This window comes from Astatotilapia calliptera, chromosome 23 (assembly GCF_900246225.1).
Source record: "Astatotilapia calliptera chromosome 23, fAstCal1.2, whole genome shotgun sequence".
Lineage (NCBI taxonomy): Eukaryota > Metazoa > Chordata > Actinopteri > Cichliformes > Cichlidae > Astatotilapia > Astatotilapia calliptera.
The window spans coordinates 5,173,425-5,196,556 of NC_039323.1; the positions used below are offsets into that span (position 1 = coordinate 5,173,425).

The window sequence follows — 23,132 nt, forward strand, 5'->3', positions numbered from 1 at the left end:
AGGCTCCTAAAAACACAAATATACTCACATATCCAGAAAAATGTTACCTTTAATATTTGTACTAGAAGACCAAACCAAAGTCCAGGGGCTACTCCAAACTATAGCCTAGACTAATTTATTGCTGTGTGGCAACAAAAATGTCTCCTGTCTCCACTCAGGTGTTGAAAAGTCTCAGACTGATACAGAAAGAGGCACACACACACGCAGACACACACAGTCTGGACCTGGTGGTTGCTGCTGTTGGAACAGTAAGGGGATTACTTACAGAAAACCTATAATCTATCTGGCAAGGTGTAGGTGTGTGTGTGAGGAAGCATATGCCTGTTTGTGTGGTATACTTGGAAGCCAGCAGCAGTAGGCCAGCAAGGTAATCACTAAAATCAGACTGTCTGCATCTCCTTCGACTGTAATTTTCTTTAAATAGCAGTGATGTCATGTACGCGGTAGCGTGCTGCTGGCGGCTGTGGGCAGCAATGAGACACCCCATCCAGACCATGTTTGTCTAGTATGGCTTTGCTGTTGGGGGGCTGGTGGTGGAGGGCCAGGCACGGGGCCAGTGACAGCTAATGGTAATAGTCGGGAAGTGGATGTGGTGGGTTTAATCACACACTATGAGGGGAGAATACTAAACCTCCACCTCTGACTGATGTTGCCACTCTGCCACTCAGCGTTCACTTTTCTTGTTCCCGCTTCTGTTCTTTTCTTGTTTTGAAGGGGGATATCAAAGGTGTCTCACTGAGGTAATGTTGCCTCTTGTAAGCATAATGCCCCACTTTATGGAAGTGTAACTTCCTGTAAACTACTCTTTTGTGCTTTTGCTTGTTTTTTTTTTTATTTCCTTTTGTCTTTCTCTTCTTGTTTCTTTTTCTTGTCATCCTTCCTCCTGACAGCAAAGCAGGGTTTCATATGTCTTGTAGCTCAGACTCTTATTCATCAGCCTGCTGAAGAGCCCACTGAGGAAACCAGCGTGGCATTAAACCAAGTCAGCGGTCTGGTCAAAGGGAACCACATGTGTTCCTAACAGCTCTCAACCGACACACACATACACACTCTTCGCTTGACAGAGTCCAGATCACAGCAAGAAGAAACTGCAGCCGCACCAGAGCTGAAAAGTTGCAGTTCTGGACCGGCGTGGTTTGGTAAACGGAGCAGTGCCACTGGGTGAGCTCAGGTGTTGTGCCACCCGAGGTGAGCTGCTCACATTTTTGGAAGCAAATGTCACAGAAACTTGGAACATTTCCTCCACACAGTAATCAAACATTTTCTATGAATGTTAATGCAAAATATGAAATTGTAAGACGCACAACTGTGACTTTCTGCCCCCTCGGACAATCACGAGTTTTGCTGTGATTACTGAGGCTCAGAGGGACAGAACGTGAGGAGGATGGGCTGAAATCTGTGACCTTTAGAAATGGTTTGCTGGAGAGACACAGCAGAGGTTATTAAACTGGGTTGCTGAGGCCGCAGTTGTCTGATGTCATTGGATGTGAGCTTTAAACTGCAGTTTTGGATTGAATTATTTTTCTCAATGTCATGATCCTGGGCCATGTTGGCCCAGCATTCTTAGTTGTTGTGTGTTTTGTATTTTGTTCTTTATTTATGCCTTGGTTCCTAGGTGGTTCTGTTAAGATGTTCCTTATTTGATTTCCCCTTGTGACTTTACCCCCTGTGTGCCCCTCTGTGTATCTGTGAGCCCTAGTCTCCCCTCCTTGTGTTTTATTCCATGTTTTCCCCATCCCGTTATGTCTGTGCTCTCCCCGTGTTCGCTCTCTCCTCCTGTCTGCACCTCTGTGTACTTCCTGTTTTACTTTGACAGTCTCCCGTCAGTGTTGCGTTGATGCCTGCCGTTTCTCGTTATGATTATCGGTGTCACCTGTGTTCCCCGTGTGCTCCTACTTCCCTCGTTAACCCTCTGTGTATTTATGTACGCGTCTCTCTCAGTTCTGTGTCGCGTTCTCCCTCATTCATGGCCATGTGTTTCTCTCTGTACTGTGATAGTTGCCCAGTTTAGTTTGTATGGTTTTGCTCTCACAATAAAGCTGTGAATTTTGAGTTCATTCCTGCCTCTGTGAGTTTGCGATTGGGTCCTCATCCTGCCTGCACACAGCCGCAATATGACACTCAAAAAGTTCTGTAATTGGAAAAATTTGCATGACATACTTTGGTTTGAACAGTTTTACGGAAAAAAAAAAAGTGTGAATTTGAAGAAAAACTTTCTCAAAGAAAGTTTTAATTGGATTTGAGCTAATCCCTGCAAAACTTGTGAGGAGAAAGAAAAAAACAGCTTTGACACTTTTAAATGGTCATTAAATGTTTGCAGTTTTGCCATTTTCACTAAAGTGCAAAGAAAACACCCATATTAAATAAAAATTGAACAATAAGATTGAAATGCTAGTTATATGGAACAGATTGTAGGTGCTGCTAAAACGCAGGAATATTTAAATACAACACACACAAAATTTCCACAGTTAATAACCACTGCCCTGTGTTTGATCCCTCTGGTGTAATGGTCCAAAGAAATAAGCTTTTTGAAAGCACAACAGCAGATTAAATGTTAATTTCACATTAAAAAGAGAACTGCAAAAACAACTGACTGGAAATATGTTTCTTGTCACCGCTTTCATTCACAACAATAAATTAAGATAGACTGGATGGATCCACACCCACGGAAATTTGGATGCTTAGTCTGATTGAGACGGCTGGATAGCGATAGATGGCTCATGCTGTTGTTTTGACTTATACTTCTAGTAAAGTGAAGGCAACAAGCAATGAGGGGGAAAAAAGGAAGAAAAATGCAGTGTTTCAAACCTTTCAAATCTATGCTTTCTTTTGAGTGTGTGCTGACTTTGAGAGTGCATGAGTGCATTTGCAAGCACAGCCACTGGAAGTACAAAGAATATCTTGGTGTTAGAGAAACTCATAATAACAGGCAAAAAAACTGAATGGGTCCCACTGTGGATTTTTCATCCTGAATAGTTAATGTCATGGTTGTCCTGCAGAAAGGAAGTGACCACCACATTATATGTTCATGAGTATTGAAGTGTCAACCATGTTCAATTTGAGACACTATCACCTGAAATTCACAGATGCAGTGCACTCATGTGTGAGTAATGCATGCATACACTAATGTAATTTACGTAGCAGTTTTCTAGTCAGTGAATGCACTTAAGATTATAAGTCACCATATGTTCACACAGCACTTTGTCTACAGTCAATTTAGAATTACCAGTCCGTCTCGCCCAGGCACAGGCAATGATGGTGGAGTGATGGGCTAGGCAGGTAAGTAACAAGTCGGCTGAAGTGGCTGAACTGAGAATTAGTTGTATATAAAAAGAGAAACAGAACAACACAGTTTATCTGAAAGATGGGAGATACACTAACCTTAGTGATGGCGAGGGCGCATGCTTGTCCCCAGATCTCTATCAGCTGCTGTTGTCCAAACCTGTAGTCCCTCAGTAGTTCTGTCTCTATAGCTGCTGCCTCCCCTTTACTGCCAGACACAAATACAGACGTGCTGTAAGCAACATAAGTTCATCATCAGTAAAAGCATCTGCAGCGTGTAGGTGAGGCTGTTTAGAGAGAAGACCATGCTAGATATGTAGCACATGTGGCATGTTGTCAGTGGCTTGCAATAAGAAATGCTTTACGTTTTATCACTTGTAGCAAATTAAGCTTAACTAGCTCAAATACATTGAAATGTGTATATTTTTTCCTGTCTTGAATCCCAGTGAGGTTGTTTTTTCTGTTTCCACTTTAGATAGTAAGTTTTGTTCTGTTTTTGTTTATTGGGGCAAATAAACCCCATGTTGAACAGAATAATTCAAAAGAGCCTGTGTGCATGTGTGCATGTGGTGTGTGTGTGTGTGTGCTTGTGTGTTAAAATAGACTAAAAGAAGACACAGCAAAATTGGTGTATTTACATGTGGCTGTGGGCAAGTGGCATGACCTGTTACTGAGAGAATGAAGACCAAGTAAAACCATTAAGTCTGTAATCTACATTTGAGATCTGAGTCTTTAAAATAGGATACATCTCTATTACTCTACAGACACCTGGTGGTCCTCTGCAGTACTGCAATTCAAAAATAAAACCGAAATTAGTGAAACATTTACTTTAACTTTAACAGATGGATGTATTAATTGTTCCAGATTCCTGAATGTAGGAATGCTCTACAGTAGAGTACAGTAGAGGCTCCAGTTTTTGGAGGAACTAGAACGACTTAAACCATTTTAGTAATGTGATTGTAATGTGACTGACTGATGCATGTGTATGGGCATTTCTTCTCGTTACATCATTTGTGCTACTTTTCATTACATCATGTGTCGACACAAAAACACCCCACATCGGGAACATGGAAGAAAATAGACCACAGCTAACACTGATATCTACTATACTCCAAGTTTAACTATATAAATCCAGGAATCTAAATAATCATACAGATTACTAAGTTGTCCCAATGAAAAGGAAGGACAATATGCATTAAAAAAAAAAATCTGTATTTTTGTATCTAAACACTCAATCATTAATGTAACTGTAATGGAATTATTTTAGTGCTATTCAGCTGTAGTTCTATTCATTTTCCAGGAACAAACTCAAGCACAAGCAAGATAAAGATTATTATTGTTCTGAACCATTACAGTGAAGGCTTGTTTCTGAATCCCTGGGTTCTGCTCTGATCTTGCAGCAATGTGTGCGTTTTATTGATGTCTATGAAGAAAACAATGGACACACATAAACTCATTCTGGGTCATCTGTCTCTGTTCTCTGCGGCTTGTAGTGTAACTAATGCTAAACCTGCTTTTGTTCCATTTAGATTTTTATAAGACACAGCAGTTTGTGTGTGTGTGTGTGTGTGTCAGTGTATCCAAGTGGGGCTCCTGGCATTTACCTGTGCCAGTGGAGCAGCAGCAGCTGTCACCCATGGCTCACCTCAGGGATGTTTCCTGAGTCACTGAGACAAGTTGATCTTTGGAAAGTTCACCTCAGTTCACAGGGTTTACTCTGTGTTTTGCTGTGCCCAAAATATTCCGAGCTTCTTACAGCTTTTGTTGAGCAGAATTGATTCTGCCTCAGGATGGGCTATTCTGTGAGGTTGCCTTTAAAACAGAAATGGGAATTATCCAATCTGTGTAAAAAATAGCTGTTGATGGGTGTGCGAGTGTGTGTGCGGGGAGGCTAAATCTCAGCCCAGGATTGTTGCGTTAGCGATAACAGTACCGCTGCTGAATGGGCAATTAGTATTGATCCTTAACATCACAGACAGAACAAAATGTTGTGGGTGTGCAAATCAACGACTGGTAGTTTTAGCCAGGAGGCTCTACCACAAGAGGAACAGCACACTGTGTTCAGGACTAAAAACAGATGGCTGCTTCATGCCACATACTGCATGCTCTCTCAATTACCACTTATAATCATGCTTATTAGTATTTGTTTAGCTGAAGCTAGTGAGGAAAATTTGAATGTGCAACAAGTTTTAATAGAAAAGTGCTTCTGAAGAAAAGTGCAAATATATACAAGTTGGCGTTAAAACGTTAAAAAAAACAACAACAAAAAAGCAACAGCTGTGTCCATGCATGTGTGTGTGTGTGTGTGTGTGTGTGTGTGTGTGTGTGTGTGTGTGTGTGTGTGTGTGTGTGTGTGTGTGTGTGTGTGTGTGTGTGTGTGTGTTGCAGAAAACAAGGCCTCATGAGTAATAGTTTCTCTTGCACCTGTAGCTACAGTCATGCAACAGCTAGGAGTCTCTCCCTGGAGGGAGAGTTGATTTCCCCATGGTGCATGAATTGAGCGCCGGCAGTGTGCCACCCTCATTGCAGCAAAGCTTAACTATGATCACAACATGCTTAATGAGTCTGTTTACCTTACACACGAGATAATACAAAATGAAACTTTAAATGGCTGCTGTGGAGAAATTGGGCCAGTTGCAGCAGCAGGAAATGGCAGGAGGATATGTAGGAAAGATAAAAAAAAGAATTTGAATAATAATGGACAAGTTGGAGGTCATAAAACCATAAAAAATTTTAACACAAACATTTGAATAAATAATAATGTTTGGATAGATTTGTAGCAAGAGAAAATTACACAAAACAGAAGCAATGTTTGATGTTTGCTGAAAGAAATATTTCAATACTTTAGGAGTTTAAATGTATAGGCAGTGAATTATATACAGAAAATATTGGAATATCTGGAATGAACAGATGTTAAATATTGACAATCGAATTCAACAGTTTTGCTACAAAAACGATGAAAGTGCCAAAAGAGGCACCCGAGGATGATAAATTTGATACAGGCGAATGAAAAACTCATAAATAATATGTTCTAGTGTGGATTTTCTAGCTGTGAAGCATCCTTGAATCACATGAGAGATGACAATTCCCCTGAATATCAGAAGAGCTTCTATTTTCCTCACACTGGAAGACTGAAATAACCACATTTTACAACCCTCGCCCACTCACTTTGCCTAATTTCCATCTTTCAAGAGTGATCTTCTGGTGTGATAAGGAGCATGATTAAAATAATAGTGAAAGACTGTGGTTGAGATTTTACTTGCCAGGCAGAGCGGTATATCATGATACAACAAGCAGTGTTTCCCCTACTGCTGCCTTCAGGGCTCCCCGGCAAAAAGAGAAAAAAAAGAACTGTATTGCATTTGTTAGCTTTGGATAGGAGCAGGTTGATGTAGATGTGGTCAAGAAAACCTACTAAAGTTCAAACAGAGCATCAGAATGACGAGGTGACCTTGTGTAACGTTGTGGGGTATATTTTCTTGGCATACTTTCGGTGTTTTAGCACCATCGGACCACCATTTAAACACCACAAACTACCTGAATACTGTTGCCTATGACAGTGCACCCATATTCATGATAACTCATTGTCACAAAGCTCAAATCAAATAATTTCTACAGTGACCAGATTTCAACAGGAGAGTTGAATCATGGGCATCCAGCCAATCCAGTCAAACCTAATGTAGTAAACACTTCTTCTTCCCGTATTTAGTGTTTCAATACTCAGAACCAGCACTTACTCATAAAAGTGACTGTACAACATCTCTGTTACCTGCCTCAAATTTACTGTTTTGTAATTACCTGAACTAGTAGTAGGCCGTATGTGTCAGGGAGCCATCCCGGTCCAATAATGAGCTGTTAATAATTAGTCAGACTCTTGCTTGGAGGGGACAAAAAGCATAAAAAAAAGCCACTGTTCATTAGTTGAGTAGCCCTTTTTTCCCTCTCTCGGTCATTATCTGTCCACCTCCTGCTAAGTCTATTACTCGACAGCTGTTAATGATACTTCAGGCCTTTCAAACACAAATAAAGTACATGAAAAAAACATGTTGATCTGAAGAAAGGCACTCTTTTGTGTCTGTTTATGTCCCCTTTACAATACTAATCTGTGACATTTCCATTCAATTATTATCTATTTTGTTGCAAAGTTAAGAGGAGAGAGTGATGACTCAGCCAGTTCAGTTGAAGCATTTGTCTTCTGTAACTGCCCTTTTAGTCCAGTTCTGTGCAAAAGTATTGAGCCACCTCTCAGTTACTTATATTTTGCTTCTAAGGAGCCAGACTTGACTCTGTAGTTTTTAAACCTACACTGATCAACAGTTCTCCAGATTTTCTGAAGGTCTTTTAATATTTTTCTTTGGGCAATCGTCGCCTTTTCACTAGCTCCAATACTTGTACCTGTGTCAACACATCACAGATAACTCAGAAAAGAAGCCATTTTAAATTGTGTCTTTAGGTAATTTGATACTATTAGGCTGTCTTAAAAATATTTTTTTTTTCTCATTTTGTTGATTTAATTTATAAAAAATACCAAAAAAAAAGGACAAAAGAAGAAACGGGAGGCCTAAAAAAACCAACTACAGCAGACCTGAAACGGGATCCGAGAGACTGTCGGTGCATTCAAAGATTCAAGATTCAAAGTGTTTATTGTCATGTGTCACAAGAAAAAAGGCATTTCTTTGTGCAATGAAATTCTTTCCTTGCTGTCCACCCACAGATGCCGATTAATATATACAATAGAAATAGAACAAATAGTACAAATAAATAGCTGAAGACAGAAAAGGAGACAAAATATGGAGATTTGAAACAGATGTGTGCAAAAGACCTATAGCTTAATATGCTGGCTTAATGTGTAAGATATATAGAGTTAACATAAGCCTGGTTAGTTAATCTATGCATATGTCCCATCTGCACAGTATTGTAATGCAAATTCTAAAATGATGATATTAAGTGTGTTTCTAATGCTCACAAGCTGATAGTTAGCACTTTTCTAATGAGGAATAAATGCAACAGAATTTCATGCAAATGACACAAGGAGACAAACTGGAATTGGGACTTGTAAATATGGCATTTTTCACTGTAATCGATCCAATATACATTTTACTTAAAGTGATAAATTCCAGTCTCAACATAGGAACTAAAAATGAAGTCAGCCCACCTCAAGTGTCAGTAGGGGGAGCATTTTGACACAAATGTTGAATCTAGTCTGTCTTCAATTGTAAAAATATCCCACTTTACAAAACAAAACTTTGACCTGCTTGTGGGAGTAGAAAAAAAGGTCCATGGTGGTAACCATAAATGTCTGCACAGATTACTTTATATCCGCTACACTTGTGTGTCTTCTGCTGTATTTTCATTAGGCCTCAGTCACACAGGTGAACTTGGTGAGTGGTAGTCAAACTTGAAAAAAACATGATGAAAGCAGAAATGGAAAACATGCAAAGTAAAAAAGCAACAAGCAATGGAGACAACTGACCTTCAGAGGTTTGCATCATCATTCCAAGCAAGAGAATTGGAAAACATTTTGTGTGATGCATTTCATAGCGTCACTACAACTCTGCAAATATTGTAGTTGTCAAGTGAAAACTATAGCTGACAGCGACAACAAAAGCAATTTCAAGGAGATTTTTGGTGCAGCACCATATACTTTGCAATTACCAGCAACCACTTGCCAACTTGTGAGTAAACACATATTTTTCCTCTTGCAACCTGTGATTGCCAGCGAGTCACCTTTTGGTCTCTAGGCCTGTATAACTGAGCCCTTAAAGCCAACATGTCAAACTGTACATGTCAGTTGGGGAAAATTCATAACAGCATGATTCATCCTTTAGGCAACAATAATATTGTCATGGTCTCCATGCCTCCCTGGCTGACTATCTCAGGCCACATGTTTTCTGTTTTTGTTTTTGTGCTCTCTCTCTTTCTCCCCTGTCTCTGTTCTGCCTGGGCGGAGCTCACCTCAGGGTCCCGCCTCTGGCCCACGCACCTGCCCTGATTGTCACACATGCTGCTAATCCACCTGTTATTCTGAGTACTACTTAAGATGGCGGTTCTGTGGTTCTCATCGCTGGAACATTGAGTAACCCGTGTTAGTTAGCCCGGCAACCAATATCTGAATCTGTGTGTTTTCCCTAGCCTGTTTCTGACTAAGCTACTCTTGTAAATAGATTTCCCTGGACCTGTTCCCGTTTCCCCGTGTGGATCGTCTGAGAGCGACTGAGTGGCAAAGTGTGTTAGAGTTGGAGCATGAGTGGCTGCGGAGGAGAGTGGAGCGTTTTCTGGAGAGCATCGGTGTGTGGACTTTTCCCCTTTTCCCTCTTGCAGACCCTGGAGCCCTGAATCTCTTTGCAAAAGGAGGTCTGAGCCTCAGTATGTCTGAAACCTGTGACAAATATCTTACAAAAATGTCTGTGCAGTTGTCTAATGAGACAGATGGAGTCTAGTCTGAGTCAAAGTACTAGGTTGCCTAATCGATGAACAATGTTATCCCTAAGTTTATGCCTTGTATGGACATATAAATGACTACAGAATCATAAAAACACTAGTAGTGATGTATGGACCAGACGAAGGAATATCATAGAAATTCAGGTGAAATCACCAGAAATAGGCAGAGACAAAAAATGTGAAGGTGGGACTGTGTGGATGAATTTCACATTTGTTTTCTGTCACCTTCTTCTTGTAAAACTCTATTAACACATGCTCACACCGTTCTGAAGAGTGGAAAACGAAATATGAACCACAAAAAAAACAGGATTGTTAAGACAAAAATACACCACACTCTCTTCATGAAATATTTTGGCAGACATGAAATATTTTGGCAGACATTCTTCTGCTTTTATCTGCCTACTTTCGATCTCACACCCTGGTAGCACCTTCCCTTCATTTCTGTCCTTTCATCTCCAGTTTTGCCAATCTTACTTTATTGCCTATCGATTCTGCATTATCTCCCTCTGCCACTCTTGTCCTCCCTTTTTGCCGCAATCCATTTCTCTGTTGTTCTGATCGAGGTTTGCACTTCGCTGAACCAGAGTGATGCCACATGGAAAGGTGACAGAATGAAAGAAAGAGAGAGAAAAGCGCAAGAGAGGGAGGGAGAGAGAGGGAGAGCAGACACGGGAAATGACTCACCAACATTTGATTTAATCTGTTTGGCTTTATTATTTTTTTATGTACACGCTTTTTGATCTGAGAAATGCCTTTAGAGGGAGAGTGGAGCAGGTAGATTCAGAGGTAAGTCTACTGTCATCCTTCATTGCAAGCATCACTTTAATCATTACTCTGAAGAGAATCTCGTTATAGACCCTCAGCCATGTTCCGCTAAAAGGTTTTGGTCATAATTTTGATATCATGCTGATGGTCATCCACGCGTCATACCCTGCTAAGCATTAAAGTGTCTTGTACTATGTTACAAAAAGATGGCTCCCCTGCAATTATAACAAGATTATCAGCGGGCTTTCTCAGGCCTATGTCTGTATGTGTGCATCTAATTTAACATGTGTCAACTCAGGACACCTTTCATCATCAATTGCACTGCCTGCAGCGTGCCTCCAGGAAGTCCCACAGCATCCAAGGAAAGTATAGGGCAGAAGAGAAATGCAGCAAGGTTCACATACAAACTGTCTACATTTAAGAGAAGACAGATGTGTGACTGCTGGTAATAAAACTAAAAGAGGGAGAGAGTATATCTGAATGGATGAATATATAGATGTTTTTATATGTTTATGTTTATGAATGTAGACAAAGTAGCAAATGTATTTTGGTTTGATAGATGTGAAATAATAAACTCCCTCCAGCTTAAGTGACCACGGTGCAGAATAATCCAGAATAATCATAGCGAGCCAAAATCAAGCGAGCATGACTCATTAGAGGTGTCGAGTGTGTAACTCTATTCAAACTGACATGCGTATATTGCTGAAGGCATAAAGATTGTGTTGTTTTATGAGTGGTCCTATATCTTGTCCAGTTCTATGTCCTGTCATATGCTTGAAAATGAAAAACAAATATAAAATTGTAATGATTCACTCTGTATAATTGGCTTGCTGGAGGGATCAGGTGCCACAGCGGCGGAAGCGTCGCTTCAACAGTCTCAGCTGGCAGATAGGAGTTGGCTCTGAGCCGCCATATGGTCCCTTTCTAACTGGCCAGCATGAGCCCCGTCATGCTGCTCAATTCTTATCAAATCAGGACGCTATGATTCACTTTTTCAAGTCTCCTTAGGTGATAATTTAGGACTTGTTGTATGTCGTGTGTCAGTGTGTGTGTATGAGAGAGAGAGAGAAAGACAGCCATAAAAATCACATCCATACGACTATCTCCGGTAGTATCGTTCTTTTAAATCTGCCTTAATCAGTTTAGTTGTCTGCTCATGTTTCTCATATCCGGTACAACGAGACAGACATTCTTGAGATAATCTCACTCAGCGGCTCCTCCATTTGCTCTCATAACTCATTTCATCCTCCAGCAGCCATGTACCTGTAGATACAAAAGATGAACAAGGATCATATTAACCTAAAGCCACAGGTGATGGCAAGTTCATTTTGGTGTTAAATTTCCTGTATGTGTGAGAGAGTGAGTGTTCTCAGGAGCTAAAAATATCCATGAGTCAAGTCTGCTTATCCCTCATTTTTAGATGTCATGTGATTGCACAAGGAGAAGAGCTTCTATCCAGATGGATGAGCACCCACCTACACACACACACACGCACTTGTAAGCATACAGGTCACACAAATGTACTGAAGTACACGAGACAAACAGAGGTGCTCACGCACCCACATACCCACAGGTTACATCATGCCATGCCCCGTCAGTGGTCTTTAATCTCTGCCTCTCCTTTAAGCCCAGTCTCTTCAGTTTGATGCCAGGGGCCATAAGGATCATAAATTATAGGGCATGCGTTGTCACATCCTGTTTCTTTCTCCTGAGACAGATCTTTGTCCTCCAGGTACTGGAGGCAGAGCAGAATGGATAACGCAATTTATAAGGCCACTGGCCAGGACACACAAGAAAGATGACCCATTTATGTTACTAAGTGACCTGAAGTTTAAAAACAAACTATGTATCAGATGAATCAGTTGTGCTGAGCTGCTGGAGAAGCTGCTCTTCAGCCTGGCTGTCAAGTTTGAATGAACATACAGTTTATCTACCCATCTCTAGATTAAGGTCGAGACTTATTTTACAAAAAGTAAGCATCCATTTTGTAATGTTTCTGTGCAATACTAATGATGGTCTATACAAGGAAAAGGCGACCCAATTTTTCTCCCTCGTGGGCCCCTTATGCACAGCCCTGGTGTCCTAGCAACAGAGTTACCAGAATCAGTTGACTGAACATAAAGAAGAAAAAAAGGTCAGTACACCCTTTACTATAGATGCATACATTACTTTACCCAGAGCATTCTATGGTTAAATTTATCATCCGCAATACACAAGCCCTCACCACCACTGAATATGATATAGAAGCTTTAGCTTGCAGTGCTTTTTCGGGTGATTCACATAAAAACTGCTTGATTTTCTGAGGTGTTTTCTAGTGGCACCTCTGAATCAGCTATACTCTTCAACATTTATCTATACAGTATGTATGGAACTATCAGAAAAGTTAGGAAAGCTTCTGGGGTCTAAAGTATTATAGCGATGTCCTGAAAGTAAGTGAAGAACAGATAAGGAAAGGTGGGGAGAGAACAGAGGCGGAGAAAGTGACACAGTATAATTAGTACAGCCACTGGCGGTATTGAGATACAAAGAAACAAGTCAGACTAATAAAAACCTGCCATGAAGAGGACAGTCTTCCTACAGCCTTCTCTGCTTTAAGTGGCTAAATAAACACTTTTCAGCCAGAGTGCAAGCTGAGAGCACCAGGCCTCTACAGGGCATCCTGAGAAAGTGTTTAATCAGTGTCAGCAGTCTATCTTTATGTTCTTTATGCTGACTGGGAACTGGTAGGACTATTGAAAACAGCCAAAAAGAAACATGTGGTTTTTCCTCTATTTCAGGTCAGTCTATAATCCCTCTAGGCCTCTGTCTGCAGTTCTAACACCCATTTAGCTCCAGATGTCACGGCTGGTTAACTACAGAACACAGAGTAACAGTTTGTGTGTGTGTGTGTGTGTGTGTGTGTGTGTGTGTGTGTGTGTGTGTGTGTGTGTGTGTGTGTGTGTGTGTGTGTGTGTGTGTGTGTGTGTGTGTGTCCGGGGGTGAATCACAGGATGATCAATAAGCAGGAAAAGAATGGAAAAATGAAAGCAGGACGTACAATACACACAAAAAAAGATGTGCCTTTTAAAAATATATTTCTACAGGTTAAATCACTTCGTACATATTGTATATATTGTTTACCTATAACTGTTCCTGCAAATAGCAAAACATAACCAAGCTGCCAATTGCAAAACTATCCTGTCAAAATTTTGATATGAAATAAGGGTGTTATGTGGACTACAAAGGTGCTGTGTGGCGAAAATCAGAAAGAAATCTAAAAGAAACTTCAGCACAATTTTTCCCATAAATTTACTGCTTCTACAGTTTACATTTTGCTGCCAGTCTTGGGGAACATGATGACATTAAAAACAAGTTATAGTATACAGGCTTTTTTTTAAATTCCAGTTCAGGAGTATTAAGACTACATGGTCAGTATCAAAATATGTGAACGCATCACCATATATTTCACAGCACTGACCATATTACTGATATTAATATATTGGTGATAGGAGCCAAGTCTTCCTGACAGGAGAGTGAACAAGCAGGGCCACTCCCTCTATGAACATGACCAATAAGATCATGATCAGTACATACCAACAGGATACAGCTGGTTTGCAATATGTATGACAAAGCGATATTTTAAGCAGTCACATAATTTCATGAGTTCTTTATCATGTTGTGTATGCAAAATATATTAAAATTGAGAATCTTATGTTAATTTAATTGTAAAAGTACCTGAAAAAAGTGTAAATGATAACCGATATTAGGTATTGGTTAGAACTTTTGTTCTAGTTCTTGTAAATTGTGGATGAACGGATGAAAGATACTGTATCATTGAATTAGCTCATTGGTCCTTTGGCAAGACAATCTAAAATTGAAAAATAGTAAAATAATAATAATTCTGAAAGACTCTATGGCTGCAAGAGGAATTAAATATTCACTCATGAGGTACTGTGAAGCTATGCTGTTGTAAAATACTGCTGAAATGTGATCTACACAATACATGCCTAGGCTTATACAAACAGAATTAGCAGCAAGGAAGAAACTATTAATATTGTCCACCAGTTTCAGCATACTGTGACTGTGAAATGCTGACTTGCAATCTTTTAATTTATTGTTGACTGTATTTGACAACAGTGGATATTTGTTACTGGGAAATACAGGTGTCCTAAAAGTTGTTTATCCACTGCATCCACTCCAAAAAACACAGGGAGACGTGGACATCACCAGACCTTTAGGACATGTATGTTGCAACATTTGCATCTGACCCTCTGTGCAGCTTGTGCCCCAGCCAGTTATTCCCGTGGGAGCCGCAAGCCAGGTTCAGCTGTCAAGTGGAGGATGCACACTGATTCCACCCAAATATGAATTTGTCAGGTCTGTTTGTGATTTTTGCATTTGTAAGAGTCTTGTTGCAGTCATCAAGCTATTAATCTACAATTACACTCAGCAAAAAAACAAAAGTAGCTAATGAGCAGTGTTGGTCAAGTTACTTGAAAAAAGTAATCAGTAACTAATTACCGATTATGTCCCCAAAAAAGTAATCCCGTTACTTTACTGATTACTTATTTTCAAAAGTAATTAATTACTTAGTTACTTAGTTACTTTTTAAAAACATGATTTACAACCTGAGTAGGTAATAAAGCGATAGATCTTTCAGCCCAATTCTACTTTTTCTGCATCATACAAAATGTAATCAAATGGAAAAGTCTCTTTTTAAAACTTGATTTATTAGTTTTAACCTTTTAACTTTATGCATCAAGCAAAAATTTAATTATATGCAACATTCTCTGACTGGAATAAATTAGTTTAACATTTAAACCTATTTTCTGCACATTCCAGCATATTTTTTTTTTTTTTTTTTTGTGTTTACACTTACACTTTCAAATAGATGCAAGTAAAACACAGCAGAAAATTAATAACATCAAAGACTCAGCGGTCCTGTTGCTCTATTTTCACCTGTAAAGCAGGAGTGGGGTAGGCGGAGGTTTGCCCTGGTGCAGGTGTGCCGCAGCGGTCAGTTGAAGAATCCGCGAGTTTCTCTGTGAGTTTCCCATTACGTGGTAGCGCACTCCCGGTGCTTGCTTGGAAGTTTAGGGGGGGTTTTTTCGCTGTAAAAAGAAGTTTTCTTCCCACGCACAATGGACACTAATGTTTTTGTCACTTTTTATGGAATCAAACTCAAAATAAGCTCAGTACTTCCAAGCTTTAAACGCTGCACGCTCATACTCTCTCCCGATCTGCACACAGCTGTTGTCACAAACGGCGCACTCGCTTACGTCACTGTCATCAGACGTTCTCACAAAAAAAATCACGGTTTTAGTAACGCAGTAACGCAGCGTTCCTACGGGAAAGTAACGGTAATCTAATTACTGTTTTTGCAATAGTAATCCCTTACTTTACTCGTTACCTGAAAAAAGCAATCAGATTACAGTAACACGTTACTGCCCATCTCTGCTAATGAGTATAATGAATGGCTCTGTGAATGCATAGTTTGGAGTTCAAGCCTGCAGTTTAGGTAAAGCTGAATATAAAAATCTTTTCAGTGTATTTTGTTGTTGTGTATTTTCATGTGTTGTTGTTGTTTCCATGACGTGTCCCCATTACAGGCTTTGATGGCCCTGGAGGAATGCAGTGGGCCTCAGCTTAGTTGGTTTGGTTACAAAAGACTAATCTCCCTTTTTGCTCACACTTTTTACGTTCTATTTTGTAGCACGACGAATAAAAGGCAAGATGGGAGAATCCCCAGGCAGAGCCAGAGGAGGACAAAAAATGAGAATGATGCTGCTGCTGAAAACTCTCCAAGGATGCCTTTGAACTCCCTCCACATAGATTGTTCACTTTCTTCCTACCTAATCATCCTCGGAGTGCATGTACGGGTAAAAGTGTGTGTGCGCTTCTGCCACAAGTACGTGCGTGTGTGTGATCTAATTCCTTCTCTCCTGAGAAATTCTCTTTCACGGGGCAAACTATGCAGTGTTTCATATGGCAAAAGCAGGTGGGTCAACTGAAAGGCATTTAGATACAGAACAAATGCAGCACATAAAAACCAGAGAGCATATTAATAAGAAAGCCTCAAACCCACACTGCCACTGTGTCTCAGTGTCTCCCACCTAGTTGCCCATAAGCTGCACGCAAAGTGTTGTTTTGTTTCTGACAAAACTGTATCCCCACCCAAGCGCACCTGCATGTGTAAACGAACACACACTCAATGTACTAGTTGTTTATAATTGATGAGCCCAGCAGTAGGGGAAACCATGAGAGGGACCAGAGAGACCATCCAATTGAAACTGGCATTCGGCCGACCTTTTGTAACTTCGCTGGCATGTGAGCATGCGTGTGTGTGTGTGTGTGTGTGTGTGTGTGTGTGTGTGTGTGTGTGTGTGTGTGTGTGTGTGTGTGTGTTTGTATGGGTGGTTGGGTTTACGAGGCAGGTGGCAAAGAAGAAATGTCTCAGAGGTGTAAGGAGATCAAGGCTGATGGCAAGAAATGATGAGCGTTTACTTCAGAGATGCTTTGATGATGATGAGAGAGTTGAAAGAAAGCTGAGGAGCTACAGAGTAATATTCCAGTGAGACGCTTCTAATGAGAGCAGAGCAGGCAGGGGTTTCAATAAACCTGGACACAACTCTGAGGGGGGGCTATTATTCTCTGATGTGTGTCAATCACATAAACCTAACACTCTTCTCTCTGTCAAATGGAGTTTTACACAAGCAATTAGCCTGCCGCTGTGGTGGTGTTGGATTATAGGGCACAGACACTCACACTTAACAGCCCCACAATGTCAGAAATGACTATCAAATTCCAGCTGCTGCTCAAACATCCTCACAATTCCGCTTGCCCTTGGCACCTTCCACAACTGACTGATGAGTTTGTCTGGTAAAGGTCCGTGCATGCAGCTGTAACCTCAGGCTACTAACGGCTTTTACATTGACAGATTTAGCTGCATAATGTGTGCACATGTGGCATTTCCCATACATTAGGAACAGATTGTCACGCAAGCTGCGCAGCCCGAGGAGCCTGGCAGGGTGTCGTATATGAGAATTGGTGGGTTTTTGCATGCAGCTGTGTGATTGTGTGAGTCCTGGGGGGCACACATTTTGTATTCTGTGACAGTGTATATGTGTGCATAGAGTCAGGCTTCCTCACCACCCTTGAAAATGATTGGGAGGTGAAAGTGCAATAGTAGCGAAAGAGGTAGGCACAGATGTGTCAGCTACATGCTGCAAAGGTGTGATGTGGGGGTGGAGCCATCATGCAGAGCCTGCTTCCGTCGCTACTGCCCACACAAACAGACCCATCACCTGTTATATTCCACTGATTTACACTAGCACTGCCAGCTCATAGCTAATAGAGTGAAAAATGTCATTGGCAATCATTTTCATTCACAGGTGTCTTTTCATCTTATTACAACATAAATGTTTATTTATTTAAGTTTATCACTAAAAAGTCTTGCTTTAACTTGCTTCAACAGGAGATACATCTCATGCATGTAAGCAGAGCAGTCAAGTAGATTTTTAGTATTAATATGCATAACTAATTGCATGCTCGTTATTCAATCTCCTCGAGGATGACTAATCTCATTACCTTGACCTTGACTGTGTGGTGAAGGAAAATTGAATTGACAGGGGAGCTTTAACTCTTGCTGCTTTGAAAAATACATCTCCGTTTATTCTCATAGTCCTCCACACAGACCACATTTGCACACTACCGATCAGATATATGGATAGGATGTTGGTCCAATCCGGAGTTATAAACTGGAAACTCATACCTTGGGAATATTACATGGTTTGTACACTATCCTTTTTATTTTCCTTTTTTCTTCTTCTTGCACCAATGCAGCCCTGTATAAAATTAATAGTGAGCAGAAATGAGTTCAGCTTATTGGTGCAACGTTTCATACCAGTCCCAGTTTCTCATGTGGCCCCATGAGAAAATGAATAATACATCCCTGATAAATAGGACAATAGCTAAAAGGACAGTTCAGCATAATACTTGCTGTGTTTTTATTTCAAATACTTAAACATAATGTGTTTTTCCAGTAACCTAATTCCTATTATTTCAGCCATCTCCGATCAGCTCCAAATACTCTTGTATGCTTCTCGTTACACATCTCTTACTCCTCTAAAGAAAGCAGTGTGGAGCTAGATCAGGCATAAGATGTAAAACTTTGTTTTGTAAAAGTCTGAGGTGGTGATGTACACACAGCACACACACAACAACAGAATTACAGTTTGTCGATAAATCAAAATCAAATCACAAACAGATTTTTTTTGTTGTCCACCCACACAATAAAAACAGGATGTGGCAAAACATAACAGACCTGGTTTGTTCAGGGGTTGTGGTGTTTGTTCACACAAACATGCCAGCAGTAATGAAAGAGAAACAGGAATGGGTCAACATCAAAGCCTTGGATATTTGAAGTAGCCAATGAACCCAGGCCAAACCCTCCTGGACAAAACAAACCGTGAAGCCATGAAGTAAAAAAAAAAATATATATATATATGGCTTAACGGTTTAAAATAGTCAAAAAAAGGACAAGGACTGAAAAAATAATAAATCCTCAGTGCATGTCTCATATAATGCAATAGCTACACGTTTTCAGTGCCACAGACTGAATTAATTAAGACAACAAGTATGTGTGTGGTGTAGGAGTAGGTGTCAATTCATGCATTAATGTGGTAGCATATGTTCATGTTTATGTGTATATAATAGTACGAGAGTATAAGAATGAAATGTACAGGGATTAAGACTTAAACTGATAACATTGTGGTGACCTGAGGTCATACTAATTCAGAACTAGTTTGAAATATGTGCTGTACAGTCATAACATTTATTCAACAGCCTCTCACAAAGACCTTCTATGGGTACAGGCTGGACTCGCCCAACCTGTTTGTGACCAGCTGGCTTAGAGGATGCTAGGTTAGTTATGAAAGCCACACAGAGTAAATCTGGAGAGTGTTGACCACAAGGGCTGCACTTCCAGCTCACAGAACTATGGCTACAATTGGTAATGCTTGTTTTTCTTTTTCCATCAGTCCTGACATTATCTTCCTTCTTGTATATCTTTGTTAAAACCAATTATAATCATGTGTTGGCAGTGTTATATAAAGTCTTGAGAAATTACATCCAGTGTTGACAATTTTAGTGCCACCCACTCCGTCTCTAATGACTGTGACAGTCCTTGGGCTTTATTTGTACTAATTACAGTGAGTTAAAAGAAATCCACAAAGCCACAGAAGCTTGTGTCCCTGCCCCTCTGTCTGACTTTTTATCATTACAACAGCTATGAGATAATGCAAATGTAGAAATCAGATTTTTAGCTGTGAGAAGAAAAAATCTGAACAATGTGAGCTAATAAAAGCTAATAAACTGAAAAAATATGAGAAAACAAAAGGCAAACCCACAGCTCCTTTCCAAAGCACGTGTTTTCTCTTATTTTCTCCCCCACCCTCCTTATCTCACCGGGGTTTTGATCTGCTCTTTCCGAGTAAACACTGAGTTGATTGTGGCTTGACTCTTTTGTCTGGCTCTCCAGTTTGCTGCCATTCTTACTGCATACCTCTGTCTGCTTTACCATTAACCAGGTGGCTCCCAGGTGAGGGAGTCCAACCTTAGCAACTGTCCATCAAACCAAGAGGAAGGATTCCCCTCCACTTCTGCTGATTGCTTTATTATAACACATTTCAGCCTGGGCTCTGAGGTGTTGTTAGGCAACGGAGAAATGATATCCTTAATACAGCTGTGTTTCCAGGCAATTACAACTGCACAGAAACAATAAAGACTAAATTAAATATTAATAATAATTGCACAAGCTAAATGATTTCAGTTCTAGTGTTTGTATATGAATGTGCGATGCTGCAGTTGTTTTCTGGCAGCTCTGAAAAATAACCAGCCTTAAGAAAGTAACTGGAAGTATGCATTTATGATGATATGCTGTATGTTTGTTGTACCCCACAAAATGAATACAAAAGATAACTCCCAATTAAATATGGACATTGTTTTTTGCTACTCTATTATTAGAATGTTCAAAAACAAACTGCAATTTAAATGTATGATTTGGTTTCTACTGTTCACATTTGAAAGTAGAGGTTGTGGTAAACAAAAACAGAGAGACAGAAACAGAGACAAGTCATTTACATAATCTCAATTCAGTGATAGCATTCCTCCAAAGTGAAACAAAACAGAACCACAGTCAGGGCTCAGCAGAGCGAGACACTAAACCCAATTACTGAAAATTGGGAAAGCCTTCCTGGCTGCAAGCAGTGACTCACACGCTCAGACGCTCACAAACACAGCCGTAAGCAGTTTGAAGTACAATACCTTCAGACAGTCATAAACACAGAAATCTTCATTTCTTAACCTCACTAGGACACAAAGGGGGAAAAAAGTACATCCACAATGATGCTGCGGTTTCACAGTCCGTTCCTCCTCTATCTTCGTCAGTTTTATTTAATCTTCAATCACGTCCTAGTGAAGAGTAGGACCTGACTGGGAACTTGAAAGTAAAAATTTACATTATATTTAAACATATTGTGATGATCATATGTTTTCTTTTGTAAAACAAAAAAAAACCAAGTGGTTTAACTTGAGCACCTGGAAAATACTCTTCCTCGCTGGAGGTCTCTTTACTGATACAAGGCAAGCAGCAAGTTGGTTTCTTTCTGCTGTAGTGTTTGTTGTCTTTTTTGTGAAATGTGGTACATTCACTTCAGAGGACACCCAGTACCGCCCAGAGCCACTGAATGAAAGAGTCATCTCTGTTCACTCCAATGGACCAATTTTTTACAGTAATGGCAGATCAAGGAGCCTCACAATAGTTCCAAAAGTTAGCAACATAGCGATACAGCAGCACAGAAGTTTGAGATGCATGACTAAAAGGTAAAAAGTTTTAAAAAACTAAACAAAAGAAGTCTTTGTGTTATCAGCACACATTGCAACTGTGAAAACTATTTGACAGAGAGGAGGAGGGAGTCATCTTAAAAGACTACAGTTCCCGCAGAGTTAAATTTTGAATGTGCAGAACGACCTTAGAGAGTTACAAATATCAGCGGCGTACATATGAGAAGGAAAAGAGTCAGGAGGCCTAGTCATATGATTAAACAAAGAAAAAGGAGACTTAGAGTTACATACACTTGAAAAAATAAATGGGAATAGTATGTAGATTTGGAGGAGGCAATACAGTTCGATGTGGTTATTATACATTTCTTTGTGCGCGGTTAGTCCGGTTTTCTTAAAGAGGAATTCCAGTTGGCGCCCCTTAGCTTTGAGACCATCCCTCCAAACACACTCCTTCCGGTTCTTATCTATATATTGTAACGATGGTTAAATGTTATTTTACAGTGACAGGTTTGCTAGCTCTGCACATGGTTGTTATTTCTTTAAGATACATGTTTGGTTGTGCTGCCGGAAAAAGGGAGTTAATGTGTGCAGGAAGGGGAGGGGGGTCTGGGTTGTTGAGTGACTGTACGGGGCTGAAGTGAGGTGTTGCACGAGAGCACTCTCCCCAGAGTTAATGGCCCGTTTGCCTGTGTCACCAAATAAACGGACAAACTGAGATCAAAATGTCTGGTTCTTGAGAAAATTACAATATGTTCCTTCAGCTCTCCAAGCTGTTCATTCTCGTTTTCGTGCCCCATCCTCCCTGCCCTTTTCTATTCTTTAACTTCTTCACTTCTATTTAGTACATGGGGATCTGCCAGGCCCAGGAGCCGCTGCCAGTCCCCTTCAAGGCTTTCCCCAAACCGCAGCTCAATTCATGTCCAAGGCAATCACCTTTACCTACTAAAATGCTGTCAAACCTAAAATGGGGACGTGGGCCCAGAAAGTGAAAAGAATATTAAAGGAGAAAAACATATGATCTGAAAGGTTAAACAATTTGGCTTTGCAGTCAGTGCGAATGACACTAGAACAGCACACTAGATCCAATATATGACCTTTGCAGTGAGTGAAAATTCTATGTATTGTTGCAGTCTAAAACAACCCAGACAGGATTGGAAGTCTCTGGAAGGGGGGCTATTATCACTGTCCATATGAATGTTAGGTTTATCATGTTAGAAAAAAGTACAGCGAAATGAGATAGAAAAACAGCAAAGTCATTTAAAAAAATCTTTATTTGTCTTAGGTGATAGGTAAATGTGGCATGGGTGTGGTCTCTGCTGCAGAGGAGGGGTGGCGCAGCGAGCTCCCGGGGTGGCGCAGAGGCGGGGTGAACAGGTGTGCTGGCATGTGAATGTGAGTCTTTATATGTGCGCAGTGACAGTTGGAGGAGGGAGAGAGCGGACGTGACAGCGGAGCGAGAGTGTCTGTGTCCCATTACAAACCACAATAAAAGAATGTTTAATAAAGAAGTGCTGCCACCACGTCAGTGTCTTGTACAAGGGTAAAGGGCCAAACTTGTCAGTAAACAGTACATATGATGGTAGGGGTCGGTCCAGAGAGCTGTAAAGTGGTGTATTCAAACAAGTGGAAGACAGGAGCAGAGATGAGAAGAACTTGTGGAACAGTGGATCATCGCAAGACCCCTCCTCTCCTCAATCAATGAGGTTTACAGGTGTAAATAAGCTCCAATGGCGTTTCATTGAGCGAGACAAAGTCATTGGACTGTTGCCATGTTTCAGTCAAACAGAGAAAGTCTAGTTTATGGTCAGAGAGGAGATCCTGGT

At 40.5% G+C, this 23,132-nt stretch overlaps 1 protein-coding gene across 1 annotated transcript in view; it reads right to left on the bottom strand.

The window, feature by feature from the left end:
• yjefn3 (YjeF N-terminal domain containing 3) overlaps positions 1-23,132 on the bottom strand; it is a 48,533-nt gene that overhangs the window by 9,365 nt on the left and 16,036 nt on the right. The window contains exon 2 of the mRNA XM_026158286.1: positions 3,382-3,490. Coding sequence (XP_026014071.1) covers positions 3,382-3,490 — 109 coding nt within the window. The remainder of the gene's footprint in view (positions 1-3,381; positions 3,491-23,132) is intronic.